Source organism: Centroberyx gerrardi, chromosome 19 (genome assembly GCF_048128805.1).
Source record: "Centroberyx gerrardi isolate f3 chromosome 19, fCenGer3.hap1.cur.20231027, whole genome shotgun sequence".
Taxonomy (NCBI): domain Eukaryota; kingdom Metazoa; phylum Chordata; class Actinopteri; order Beryciformes; family Berycidae; genus Centroberyx; species Centroberyx gerrardi.
This window is the reverse complement of record NC_136015.1, coordinates 1,763,601-1,778,812: the sequence shown is the minus strand read 5'-3', so window position 1 is coordinate 1,778,812 and position 15,212 is coordinate 1,763,601. Positions and strand designations below refer to the sequence as shown.

The 15,212-nt window shown below is 41.7% G+C and overlaps 1 protein-coding gene across 1 annotated transcript in view; it reads left to right on the top strand.

The window, feature by feature from the left end:
- The window catches only part of smad10a (SMAD family member 10a), a 50,923-nt gene that overhangs the window by 16,930 nt on the left and 18,781 nt on the right, over nucleotides 1-15,212 (top strand). The window contains exon 3 of the mRNA XM_078290286.1: nucleotides 1,512-1,752. Within this exon, the coding sequence (XP_078146412.1) occupies nucleotides 1,512-1,752 (241 nt within the window). The remainder of the gene's footprint in view (nucleotides 1-1,511; nucleotides 1,753-15,212) is intronic.

Below are 15,212 nucleotides of genomic sequence, written 5' to 3'. Positions count from 1 at the left end.
ATTAAAAGGCTGCGTTCACACATAGCGTTTTTTGATGTGGAAAAAGCGCTGCCTGGAGCGCTTTTTGAGAAATAAGAGAAATAAAAAGCGGATCACAGCAACGTCACCTGACATTAGCTGAGCAGCTGCTATCTCACTAACCAGCTGGTTCACTTCTAGCAGACAGAACAGTGTTGTGCAACAAGCAAAGGCTTACCAGATATTTCCAATACATGTCCAGTATAATCCATACTGCCTTTAAGATCGCTGTTGCGGTAACGGAAATTCACTTATTACAATGTCCCATTTCTCCACCGGCACTTTCACTTTCTCAATATTTGTTGTTGCTATGGGAAACGGCCAGCATCTCTGTCATCGCGATTGGTCGGCTGGGAAAAAGCGGTTCACGTCACCCGGCGCTTTTCTGAAAAGTTGAACATTTCTCAACTTTTGAAAGCGCTCCGCTCTGACGAAAAAAACAATGAGAAAAGGGCGCTGGCAGTTGGGGAAAAAACGCTGTGTGTGAACGCAGCCTTACTTCAATAACCATCGGTAAAATAATTGCCAACGATGTTTATATAAACTATGTATTAAAATATCCCTGATTGCATTTTCAGATGAGTTTTTTAAAATATTTCTCCAAGAAGAGAAAGATGCCTGATGTCGATGAGGAAGATAGTCAGGTAACGTTACTTTAGCTAGGGAGGGGCTCAAGGTTCTTAGCTATGGCCCGAAGTTTTGAAGGGAAAGAAATGCCTTCTGGTTCTAAAATATGTAACGTTAGTGGTGGCTACTACAATATTTTAATGTTCTTACTGGTTGCGTGATCAAATATTTGTGATGTGAGAGAATTCTAACGTTACTCATTCTCAAATGTAACCTTATTAGACAAGTTAGACAGGCAGGAGCAGTGGAGGCGAGTGGAGCAGGAGAGCAGAGTGAAGCAGAAGAGAGGGCAGAAAGTGAGGAGAGTGGAGAATGTTCTAAAGTTTGTTTTGCAGTCAAGTGTCAATTTATTTCATATTTTTTAATTACCTATTGATATTCACAACAACCACGCGCACCACCCAGGTACAACAAAACCCTTTCCCCCCGCTGCTAAAAAAAATCCTAGAGGAAACACTGGGAAGCAATGGGGTTTAGAGGAAATAATAGTCACTGGCGTGACATAGAGGCTACGAATCGTCTCCACCATGGTCTCATTTGTTTTTGGTAATTATCCCAAGGCACCCAGTCTCTGAAGTAAATTGAGCCGAGCATGTTGTTTCGATAGTAATTATACCAAGGTATCACAAATAATTTGACAATGATATATTGATGTTTTAACATGATACACATAGCCAATTAAATGACATATAATATTTTTAACATCCAAAGTGCAAAAGTCAGTTGATCCCCTGTTGTTTGGTTTTTGCAACCCATCCCTAACACCAATATACTGTATCTATCAAAGGCCAGATGAGCGGATAATATCTGTACACTGAGCCTAACACACTGACCTTAGCCTTGCTCTTCTGTCCTCTGCTGGTCAGCATCATGTCGGTGAACCCTCCGAGCAGCAACGATGCCTGCCTCAGCATTGTCCACAGCCTGATGTGCCACCGGCAGGGTGGCGAGAATGAAGGCTTTGCTAAGCGGGCCATCGAGAGCCTTGTAAAGAAGCTGAAGGAGAAGAAGGATGAGCTGGACTCGCTCATCACTGCCATTACCACCAACGGCGTCCATCCCAGCAAGTGTGTTACCATCCAGAGGACGCTAGACGGGCGGCTGCAGGTCAGTCTTCCTCGGACATTCAGAGTAATTTCAACCTAGACGATGAAAAACTCACTGTTTCCTTAGATTTTGTTGTTACCAACACTCATACTTTATATTTATTTGTCTACTCCTCATTTCAGCCTACTGCGCCACTTTAAGTCTACTTTGTCTTTCTATGTTTGCACCATATAACAATAGAATGAAAATGTATCCTTTTTCATTGTATTTTCTCAAGGGTTCTCTGGCTCATACTTTATAGTATACTTAGTTTGTGTCTTACAAAATCAGCAGGTTAAAACTGCCTTCAATGAAATGATCAGTAATGCAAGTTTGTCATGGCATTTATGGTCCAGCTGTGGTGCTGCACCACAGCAGAATGGTGTGGTGAAAAAAAGACACCCCTTTGAAACACTGGAAATAGTAACTTTTTATTTGGAGTGCACTGATCGATCGGCCACCAATCATAATCTGCCGGTAAACATTCTAAATAGGCTTTGGTGATTGGCCGATTATTGTTTCAACTACTTAATCAAAAAAACAAAAGTTTCAATTGCCGGATCAGGAAAGTAGTTGAACATTTGCATATGAAAAGTATGACCGAGATTAGTGACAAAGCATAAAGCTGAGTGGTAGAAGGAAGTGCGGAGACTGGGGCATGCATATAAATAATGTCGCAGTAATCTAAAACTGGTATGAAGGTATAGGAAACTAGTCTTTGCCTGGCATATTGAGAAAACCAGGATTTGTTTCGAAAAAAGAAACCTTTTGAGTTTGAGTTTTTTTGTCAATATATCCAGCCAGACTCCCAGGTACTTGGAGCTTGTAACATGTTCAATTTGCATGTTATTTGCTGTCATAATGGGCTGAGTTGTGGGAGTAAGGGATTTTGTGCAGGAAAATGTCATAAGTTTGGTCAGAATTCAGCAGACTTGAATTGAGTCGGAGTTGAATTAAATTTTCCTGCAGGGTGTTAAAAGCAAACTGGAATTAAAGGCCCTGACACACCAGGCCGACGGTCGGCCGTCAGCCAATGTCGGGCCGTCGGTAAGCGTCGGTGTCCCTAGTTTTTGCGGTGTGTCCCGCACCGTCGGCACTAGTCGGACCCCGTCGGTGTCTTTTCGGCCGATTGAGCATGTTGAATCGGCGTCGGAGCCGTCGATGAGAGAGATCACTCTGATTGGTAGTTCGTGTTTTGCCTCTGGATGATTGGACTGATAAATTCTTTCAACATGTGGAACTGAACAGGAAAGAGCCGAGCGAAATTTTTAAAATCGGAGGTTTCATTTATCTCCAGCTCTCGACACAGGTTCGGGAAAGCCCCTTGAGCCTGTTGCTGGAGTAACGTTATTCATGATTTCACCCATTTAGTGCGGTTTCTCCTTATTTTTCGCCTCCGCCTCTTCCTTTCTTCTTCCACAAACAAAAGACCAAGGGCTGACAACGCCAGTGCCATTTGCAACTTCTTATCAGACATAAGGTATGGAGAGTTATTTCCCCTCACACGGGCGCAGAACGTACGTGCTAGTTGGCCGTCGGGTGTAGTCTTTGCGGTGTGTTCAAGTGCAACTTTTTGGACCAGACGCAGGCGACGTGAGGCGACGCAACAGTCGGCCTTCGTCGCCGCTGGTTCTTTGAAGTCGGTTTGGTGTGTCAGGGCCTTTAGATAGAGCGATGTCTACAGAGGGGGTAATAGAATAAAAAACAGTGTCATCTGCATAAAAGTGAGCTTTTGTGTCCACAATGCCATCATCAAGATTGTTTATATAAATACTGAAGAGGATGGGAGCCAGAATCGAGCCCTGAGGAATATCATTTTTAACATTTAAAAAACTGGATTTCAGACCATCAATGGAGACACACTGCTTCCTGTTAGAAAGATATTGTTTAATCCAGCCAACCACACTAGAACTCAACCCAACATCATGCAGTCTATTGAGGAGAGTTTGATGGTCAACAGTGTCAAAAGCCTTGGACAGGTCAGCAAAGAGACAAGCACAGTGTTGTGTTGGGCTTTGATAGGGGCAGGTTTGGTTTTTAGCAATTAATAATTAATAATCGTGAAATTATTAATATTCATAAAATTATTGACGGGAGTCAGTATTAACGGGGCACCACCCTGGAATCAGGGACCAATAACCGAACCTTCAATACAGTCTCAAAGTGAAGGGTGAGTTCGTACACAGGCCCTCACAACCAGCCGTTATTACAGCACATATGCACAAGGAATCACAGACAACTTCTCTTTAAAAGTATAACAAAGTTTCTTTAACTTTAGCAATATCAATCAATAATCAATAACACTGCAGTTAATCAACAACTATTATACAACTATAACTATAGGTCTAACTAGCAAGCATAAAGGCACAAACAGCATATGGCACGTATGGATGCGTGCGTGTGTGTGTGTGTGTATGAGAAAGAGAGAGGGAGAGGGAGAGGGCAAGATGGCGGACGTGACCACGTGAGTGGGACGTCTCGCGAGAGTTCAAGATGGCGGCTGTGACCGCGCAGTTTGAACAAAGGGGGTTTTGGAACCAAGATGGAGTTGGAGTTAGGCAGCTAAACCAACACCATCTAATTCTTAGGTAGCAATGAATGTGTAATGAGATGTGTGTGTGTGTGTGTGTGTGGGTTAGTAAGAGAGAGAGAGGGAGAATAAAGGAGAAGCACTCAGGGTAAACCTAGAGATTCTACTCGCCGTCTAGAGACACAACAATAGCCTTTTACCACACAGGAACTCGGGGTACGACTTGGAAATAGTACGCCGGGTTACTGGTCTTTGAACTGGTAAAAGGCAGTATATTGGCTTTATACGGTGGCTACTAACATGGATGCAAGCTCAGCGGCATGCAATTGAACACAAATCAGCTTCACATTAACACAATCAAATTAAGCAGCAAGCATAATGATTGAGGTATTATTCATACAGCATAATATGGACGCGGCGGTCCGATGCGCTTCCCAATACGCACAAATACAGCTTCTGATCAGTAAGCTTATTTAACACACCTATTCTAGTCTCTGCCCAGAACCAAAGCCTCTTACTTGGGAATCACTCTCGAGTGATTGGTGTCTGGTTGAGTCCGCCTCATCGATCCGAGGGGTTTTCCCAGGATATCTGCGGGACCGTTATCTCTCCGTGCACGGAACAACGGCCAGCTGGCTTTCCTCATAGGCAGCGAAGATGTCAGCCAGGAGTCGACTTGGTTGAAGAAACGTATCCTTACGTTGTCTTCTTGGAGGGAAGGAGTGTCCTTAGCTGTATTCTCTTCCAGTCCACTTCTGCAGGTCTGCTACCCACGGCAGTGCGTGTAAGGAGTTAGAATGCCGGACGGCTAATCTAATCCTTCTGGATCCAACAGTGTTATAGCTAACACTAAACAGTCTGGTCTCGTCCCGCGAGTTGAAGACTGCGCCTCGGCTAAACAAAAGAACAGTTCGAACGTTTCAGGTAGAGGAGAGGTTGGGTTTCAGCCAGTTCACACCTAGGTGTGAACTTCAGGGCCTGTTGGAATTTTGGCGCTGCTTTCCTTTGTTTAAGGTCCCAGCCCAGCAGGTGGGCTAGAGTTCAGGTTTCTGATTCCCTTGTTAGGCCGGTGTTTTAGGCTTTTAATCTTACATGTAGGCCTTTCCTTTGTTTGACCACATGGCCTGGCCCAACAGTTGTTTACTGTCCAAGGCGTTTGTCACATCATTAACAATGTTTATTATAGCCGAGGTGGTGCTGGGCCCGCTCTAAAACCTGATTGGTGCTTATTGAGAATATTATTTTCGGACAAAAACTGTTTCAACTGAGAGTTTATGAGGCTCTCAAGGGTTTTTGCGAGGGCAGATAATTTAGAAATGGGTCTGTAGTTATTTAAATTTGAAGGATCACCACCTTTGTGTAGTGGTAGAACGTGAGACATTTTCCAGACAGAAGGCATCGTGTTTGTTTGGACTGAAAAATTGAAAATCAGAGTTGCAATTATGTCAACCGCAGTTTTTAACAGACGAGGTTCAAGCATGTCAGGACCAGAGGATTTGCCACCATCAATGGTACAGGGCCTTGAGCACCTCAGCGCCGGTAACAGGTCTAAAATTAAATGCACCGTTGTTTTCTTTTGCCATAGGACAAACAAAAGACTGGGAGAAAGCAATTCATAAAAAGAGAACAGGATTCAATAAAGTGTTGATTCAAATGATTCACCATATCAGATTTATTTGTGACAGACTGTGATGATCCAAGTGACATCTCAAATGGAAGATTATTATTACTAGATACGGAGAAAGATTTAACAATCTGATTTGGATTTCCGAATAAGAGGAGTGCCTTTATTTCTAGCTGTGCGAAAGTTTAGCCAATCAGTAGGGCAATTAGTTTGGTGGGCTCTGGCCCAAAGACTATTTTGAAGACGTAGCGTATAGGCAAGGCCTTGGGAGAACCATGGATTGTCTCTCCCTTTAATTCTGAATCTTTTCAAGGGGGCGTGTTTGTCAGAGACAGATAAAAACTGGGACTAAAGTAAACTAAAGTATTTCCATTGAGAAAAGCTTGTTCACAGAACTGTTTGTAGTTTCTGCGGATAACAAAGTGCGGAGGGGGTAGGAATCTTGGTGTCCCTAACACAAGCCATAACATAATGATCACTCACGTTGTTAGGGAAGGTAGTGAATTTCTGCAGAGAGTTTGTAAACATAAGATTGATATGGGAGGACTTCTCCAGGTTTTTAGAGTTTGGTCTAGTTGGAGACTCAATTAACTGTGTTAAGTTAAATGCCTCACACTGACCTTTTAGATCGTCATCGAGTTAGCCAGTCCCAATCACTAAGACCTTGGATTTAGTAAATTTTGCTAATAATTTGGAAAGTGAAGTCAGAGTTTCGGAGGTAGCTGAAGGTGGGCGATAACAACCTATGAGGGAGAAAGACACATTTTTTGAGATTCCTATATGAATATGAATTTGAATATTTAGGTAAGGAGCTGGATAATAGGATGTTAACACAGAGTGATTATTTACAGTATGTGGCCACACCGCCACCCTTACTAGCTCGATCTGTTAGAAATACATTAGAATCATTCACATGGATCATGCTGTCTGTAACAGGCTTGTTCAACCAAGATTCAGACAATACAATAATATCAGGCTGCGTACTTTGGATCCTGACTTTGAGTAAATCTAATTTAGGGTTAGGGTTACACTTCTAATGTTCAAACAGACCAGATCAAGCGAAAGGTAAAGAAAAACGTTTAATTTCTCTGTAGGGTTCTTTCCATAATGTTGTCAGACACTTATAACAATCTGAGCCTGTCAGTGGCAAAAACAAGCACTTTTAGTGGACGTACATTGACGGTTCACATTTGCCCCGTCGGATTACATTGCAGCCCGTTTCGCGGCTGCCAGCTGACGCAATCTCGCTCAATACTGGACCAATTTCAAAAATTGTTGTCCCCATTAGTTACTTAGAGACAAAAAGTTGGGAAAATAGGCTCCAGGTTGAAAAATACCGAAGTTACCCTTTAAGTAAGGTAAATTTCTGCAGGTGAATACAGTCCAGTGTTCTGACCAAATATTTCCAAAGAGATTGAGACATAGGCCTGCAGTCGTGGGAGTGGGAGAAGTCATTGGTGGAACAGAAGGCAGGTTTCCAATCGAGTTTAGTAGATCTGTGGCACTTATCATTTGTATCATAGTTTGTATTATAGTTCATTAACATACGTAAGTAAGAATAGCAGAAACACAGACATGTTGTCACAGGTCAATTGGCTTGGAAACTGAAAAGTCAAAGTTCCAATTGGCTTGGTAGCTGATAAGTCACAGATCCAGGATGTGGTTCAAAGTCCAATAAAGGTAGCCTACTCTTGGCCAGCTATTTAACACAGAGTTATGAACACAGGATGAAATAGCTGTGGATGTGAGGATATAGTGCTAAGTCACTACTAAATAAACACCAAGCCACGATGGAATTTAGTAACACACAAGCAAGCTACGACTCACCAGTGAATCCAACATAGAGAGAACAGCTGAAGACTTAACTCACCGAATTGGAAAGCTGGGTCCACATCATCCAGTGAACAGGCAGAAACCCACTCACTAAGTGATATTGGCTTACAAGAGGTAGCAGCAAGGGCAACGAAATTTAACTGGCAAGTGTTTAGTAGTAGGCGAGTAACAAGGGACAGCATCAAAGCGGGGGAGTTCCTAGGGCCCACAATGAGCACGTAGATGGAAATAAAGTCTAAGTGGCACAAATACCATCAAAAGCAAGGGTAGAGTAATGCAGAGACCAGGCACAGGAAAGCAACGGCGGGGCAATGGCAAACCTGCAGCTGCAGACCAGGTCGGGTGAAAAGATGGCTCTCCTGCAGCAGAGGCCCCTGGACAAAACGAGGCCACACACAGGTAGAATCTGAGTCAATCAAGTATGAATCCAAGTCCAATCCAGATCCAACTCACAGGTAGTCAGAAAAAAGTCATATAATGGGTTTTCATTTCGGGTGTTGATATCCACAGTGTGTTTGTGTGAGACAGTCTAGCTGGGTAAATTAGCTAAATTTGCTAAAATTTGGTCCATATCCTATTATGTGTCTATTCAGAAGTATCACTTTGTCCTCTATGCTTTCCAAATCAGCTGCTTCTCCGGGTTTCTTTTGTACAGTGTTTCATACTCCCTGTTGTTCATGCTCAGTCTTCTTTTTTTGGCTTTGCACCTTTTAATGTTTTGTTATAAATGTTGTGGGGAGACTAGCCTATGAATAGAAATTGAGGATATACAGCAAGCCTTTGATGAAAGCCAAACTTCTTGCATAAAAACAACCATAAAAGACATTTCCTCGTCAATTCTAACATCTAAACATTGAATAGTAATGAAAGCACTTGGATGAAGTCGATTTCAAACACTTCATGCCTGGAGACAGCTAGCACTAATCATATCACAACAAAGCTAAAAGGTTTGGGGCAAATTTCAAAATGTGGAGCTGCTAATTTATGTGAATAGCTAATGCTATGAGGCTTCAGTCATTTAATCCTTGCTAATTGTGGCTAATGCTACAAGGTTACTTGGTAGCTGACTGTACTCACACGCTAGTGCTATAAAATTACAGACAACTGGAAGTCACAGTAACTGCAATGCAAAACTAGCCTCACTGCAATTACTATTTTGCACTGAGAACAGCTAATGTTAGCTGCGGTGGATGATGAAATCCTTAGCAATAGTGACTATCCATGCAGGAGGAAAAAAAAGATTGGAGTCTCATCTTACACTACATGGTTATGAATGCTGATCAACTTTAGGCAGCCTATAATTGGAATAGTCAATACCTATTCTTCAGCTGTATCAATGAAGTGAATTTAACGTATGTTAAATACGTAAGATTGAGAAGCCTTCTACAATTGTGGTGTTTGTTACATTGACCATGGAGTCATACAAGACTTATAAACATTATCAAGCATTTGTAAGGCAGGGTAAAAGCTCTCCCAGTACTCATCTGCAGCACAGAGACTGGTGGGGCTTGATAGAAAGCAACAGAAGAGAGAGAGAGAGAGATGAAGGGAGTTCCCATTAAAGGAGGAGGAGTAGGAGGGGGTGTGGAGTGGAGGAAAGGGTATCCATGAGTTCTTAAAATCTTAAATACAGACACAGCTGAGCCATTCGGCACTTAATATCACGGAGGCAGTTATTTAGGGATGTTTGTATCATCAGGTTTCAGTGGGAGATATAGCTTTAAGGCCTTAAAAAGTATTAAATTGTCTTAAATACAGTTGTTAAAAGTCTTACATTTTTCACCATGTAATTATTTGCGCTGTATGTCTGCTACAGAGCACAGTTAGTAGTACAATCTGCATCCTATCTACTTTACCAAACACAACTGGACTTCATGTCCCTTAATTATTTCCTGCTGTCATTTTCATTAGCTATGTTCAATGGGATATAGGCTGGTTTTGCCAGCTTTGTTGCTTAATTTTTATTTTTAAATTGGTCTTAAATCCAAGTCTTCATAGCATTAAAAAGGTCTCAAAAAGTCTTACATTTGGCTTTCAGAAACCTGCCGTTACCCTGGAGGAGGAGGAGGAGGAGAGGCCTGTGAAAGTTGTTGTGTCTGTCAGACAGGAAAAGGGCGGGCTAACTTCAGATCCTCTGTGTGTGTGTGTGTGTGTGTGTGTGTGTCTACTTGTAAAGAATGAAAATGTGCTCGCATCGGGACCTTTGAGAGCAAGTCAAAACAGACTCTGTGTGTGTCTGTGTTAGAGGTTCACTCAATAGGCTCTGTGCTAATCCATATGAAGTGCTGATGGAGGACATCATGTGTCACCTTCCATGACCTTCTCCACTCAGATGGAGGCCAGGCTTCATATAACCACAGCTCCCAGTCTTTTTCGCTAGTCACATCTGTCTTTTCTCTCTAGCTGTGTTACTTTGAATTAGAAAAGCTGAATGTAAACGGAAAAAGCGAATTAATCTTCCTCAGTATTGCAAAAAATTAAATAAATTCTATATAAATATTGATGTAAATTCATTTGTCAAATAAAAAATGAAGAAGGCTTGACATAGTCAGACTGAAAAATGGTTCAATCTCATTGTACAACAACGAAGTGGCTTTAGATGTTCAGAAATGCCCATGACCTCCTCCAGAAATATTCATATTGTTTCTAACATGTATACGTCTCCATTGTGGTTGTATGACTGTTAGTTGGTACATTAGAATATCATACATGTTGTTTCTAACATGTATAAATCTCCATGTGGTTGTATGACCGTTAGTCGGTACATTAGCGTGTTGTTTCTAACATGTATAAGTCTACATGTGGTTGTATGACCGTTAGTTGGTACATTAGAATATCATACGTGTTTCTAACATGTATAAGTCGCCATCATGCTTGTTTGACCATTAGTTAGTACATTAGAATAACATACGTAGGCCTGCTTCAATAATTGAAAAATCAAGTGATTGTGATTATAGGAGCCAACCGCAATTATTTTGTATAATCATGATCATTGTTTTGTTTTCACTTGAAGAATTTTCCTCTTCCATATTAACTTTAAAAAAAACAAAAACAAATATGTGTCCGAATTGGTCAAACTTTATATTCTGTTGCCCACTTCAGACCAGTAGTGTGATGAGGCGAGTTCCTGGACTTAAAGCATTCATGGCGCTTCTGCATTTCCATAAAATATATGTGGTAAAAACATGGATATCGACAGCTACTGGTCAGTTTAAACAGACTTTTTTCAGACAAACCATGCCAAATAAGCGCTTCAGAGAAATCCTGTGAGGGTGTGTGTTGTAGGGCTAAGAGAGGAGACGAGAGAAGAGTGTGTGCGCAAAACCGACTTGTCTCGTGTTGAAAATCTTTCCAGGGATCCAAGTAATTTTACCCAATTTCTGGTGGTGTTTTTATCATTATTTACCCTCAAAAACAAATTAGCCCATATGACAAGTATTCTGATAACTTGGCAGGTAGATCATTTGACAATTGACCTTATAACCCCCAAATGGAGCTTTTCAGTAGGGCTGGACCCGAATATTCGACTATTCGGATATTCGTTCGTTGGGTAGGTATTCGGTTTTCAATTTTGGGATTTGTATATTCGTTTTTTTAATGTAATTTTATATGTAATGATCGCTGCTTGGGTGTCTATATGGTGATGTCACACTTCTGCTCTTGCGGAGTCGGAGCTTGACCTATATCACAACAACGTCTGCCCTTAATAAAACTACAGCTGAAGTATGAAGTTTTTCGTCTGGTGTTCATCTCTTCTTCTCTAACGACTCCCTGGAGATCATCCACATCTCTACAAATGGCGGATTTAAGCTGTGGCCACTCTCTGAGTGAGGTCGGACTGTTGTTTGAGTTCAAGTGGATTGAGCGTGGTTGCCGTGGACTGCTATCTCCGCGCTATGACGGTGTCTAAGTTGATATAAACGGTGCTAAGCTACATTTTCCTTGGCTGCTAACTGAAGGAACTACAAGACCGCTAGCTGGCTGGTTGCCAAGAGGTTGCCGCTGAGTTTGCTATCCCGTTTTGGACCGTGTAGGAGCGACAGACCTGTGGACTCCACCGAGTATGTTTTCAGCGCTGTGACTGCGACTATGTGACTATGTGTGAACTTTGTTGGGTGAGCTGTTGCCCGTGTATGGAAAGCCAAGCAGTTTGAAGGTGCGTGACTCTTAACACGACCGCCCCCCCACCCGCCCGGCCGAAGCTTCGAATATTCGCTGTTGATTACTACCGAAGCTCCGGAGCCCAAAAAATGGTATTCGGGACAGCCCTACTTGTCAGAGCAACACTGCATATATCACTATACTCAAGTTGATAAAATTAAAGAGTTTACAACGTGCCTCTGTATCATATTTGAATTTCATTAAAGGTTATCATAATGAAATGTTTATCCAAATGTTCTTAAGATATATAGAGCTAAATTGTAAAGATTAACCCACTGACGAGCCAAGCAATCTCACCTTTCTGTTGCTCATGCTCACGCTTTACTGCACACTGTATTGAACCCCTAGATGGCAGTGTTACATATAGTGTTGCTGCAGTTTTATTGTGACCCTTTATACATGGTTACATCATCAACATTATGGTTACATCACCATTTATGTATACAATCCCATTTGCTCAATCACTGATATTATAATTTCATGGAAGATTTCCATAGAGAGGAGGGTTCAAACCTTCAAAGTTCACACCAACACAGTAACATTCAATGAAATCAGCATACTGTAAGAAGCAAAGGCTATGGTCCAACAGCAGTTGATAAAATATGCAAATGGTGGCTATATCACAAAGTTATTGCACAGGCCCACATCAATAAAGTGCGAGAGAAAACAGAGACTGTCTCATAGCCCATTGAGAATCCTAATTGCTCTCCGTCCTTGCCACAGATCAAGCCAAAGGACTGAATACTCTGGTAAAACAATTGCATGATACAACACTCTACTTTAAAATCTCTTAGTTTCTGCAAGAGCACAGTCTTCAAATTTAAGCTGGCTATCAATTTCAATGCAAAGGTATTTATAGGTTGTCATCCTCTCAACCTATAAATACAGGTTCACCATTGATCCGGGTGATGGTTCCCCACAGCCTTTTTCCGTCTGTAATCTATAACCATCTTTTTAGTTTTCTTCACATTAACTTGAAGGCAGTTTTCTGTGCACCACTGAATGAAACCTTTTGTCTCCCTCTCAATCAGATGATGCAATCAAATGATGTCTTATCAGTTTTTAAAAGATACACTAATGCTGTGTCATGTGCATGTTTGAAAAATGAGTGAGTGGGAACAGTGGCACAACATTCATTGGTGTACAGAGTAGGCTTGGGCCGACATCGCGATATTTTGCGAATATCACAATACCAAATGTCCGCAGTATTAATGTTGGTGACAAGACACAGCCCTGATGGACGCCAGTACTAGTACTCTTAGGGGATGAAACCAATATAAACACATGATAACAGAGTTCAATCTAACTTGTTGGCTGCATTTCACCAGAAACTAATTTATCCATATGATCAGCTTAGGGTTAACCCCTGGATCCATAAACTTAACCACCAACAGGTGAGGTTGAGTTGTGTTGAATGTAGGGCTGAAACGATTCCTCGAGAAACTCGAGTAACTCGATTACTAAAAATCATCGATGCAAATTCTTTGCATCGAAGCTTCGTTTAATCCATATAACTATATACACACTCAGTGTTTCGCACGGATGATTATTACTGTTGCACAACGCGCTGGAGAAAGAGAGAGAAAATAGCGAGGGGCGAAGAGAAGAGACAGGCCAGAGAAAACGACAGAAAATGTCCAAAGTTTCGGATCCAGCGTTGCCAACTTGGCGACTTTGTCACTAGACTTAGCGACTTTTCAGACCCCCCTGGCGACTTTATTTCTCAAAAGCGACTAGCGACAAATCTGCCGACTTTCTGACCATGGGAAGCAATGTTAATGTGTTGAATCCCAAAGCATTTGGCAATAAATTGGTTCGGCTGATGCCGGTTTGCTCTACTTGCTTGTCTAATCCAGAGAGGTCTGACGGTCACAGCGCTTCCCACACACAGCGTAGCCCCCTCCCTCCGCTGAGAGCAGGGACTGTAGGATAGGGTCCACTTGTAATTGCTACCGGCGTACCCCGAAACTGGCCCGGGTGGGCGGAGTCAGCACTTAATATTAAAACGGGATGAGATGAAGGCTAGTAAAGAATGCACGTTAATTATGGCTATATGTAATGGCTAGTTAAGAACGTAAATCAATATGGTGGCTAGTTATGATGTCCCTAAGTTAGCTAAGTTTTGCTCAAGAAAATAACCACAGAAAATAAAATGCTGCAGTCAATTTGTGAAAGCCTGAGCTTCATTCATGTTATTATTATGATAGTCACACACACACACACACACACACACACTCCCCTCACAGTGATGCATAAAATACCCCAGAAAGCAAAATATCAGGTGGTGTAAGTAGCAATTGGAGCCTAAAATGCACCAGTCCAATACAGCAGGTATATTCAGTTTAGTTTGATTGCAGTGAGTAGGGTCAGCAGGTGTAGGGCAACCCTTCAACATACCAAATAAATGTACATTAGCCAGTCTTATGAACTTGTATGATATTTAGGCCTAGTAATAAATATCAATAATAATTATTATTTCACCTCGTTTTCAGTAAATCACAGTGTCGTATGGACAGCTTCGTGCGGACAGCTTTTCTCTTTTGTATATTTACTATTGCTCTTTAATAAAGCAAACGTATTTTTTATCCGATTACTCGATTAATCGATGGAATAATCGGTAGAATACTCGATTACTAAAATAATCGATAGCTGCAGCCCTAGTTGAATGCATTCAACACAACTCAACCTCACCTGTTGGTGGTTCTACTAAACTTGGAAAAAAAAAAAATCTTGACAAGATCGTGTTCTTGATGACGGTGCTCAGAGATGTTGTTAAGCATCACTAACAGTGCGTCCTCCACACTCCTGTCAGCCTGTTAGGCAAACTGACACAGATCCAAGAAGGGAGAGACCCTCGGTAGAAGGTGTTTTAACACTATCTTCTTGAGGGATTTTATCGGGACAGAGGTTCATGCAACTGGCCGCAAGTCATTCATGCCTGTGGGTCTGTTATTTTTGGGCACGACCTGTGGAAAGGGTGGTGGATTGTTCTGGTGTCCAGCGACATCTGAAACAGCTGTTGGAAAGGATGTGCTGGCTGATCAGCACACATTTTTAAAATTTTACAGCTAATGCCATCCGGACCACTAGATTTACAGGGGTTAACATAGTTAAACTGACTATACATATCATCCTCGGTAATTGTCATGGCATCATCTGTGGTCAAATTACCTCGTACCCTTCTCATGACCTGATCAGATCTAAATAAAAACTCAAAAAAGTTAAAATTATTAACAAATTCAAGTTCATTTGTGACAGTCATGGCATGGCTTTTTGGTTTACACCTCGATCATTTGTATTCCCTGCCAAGCCTTCTTTGTGTTGTTCCTAAAA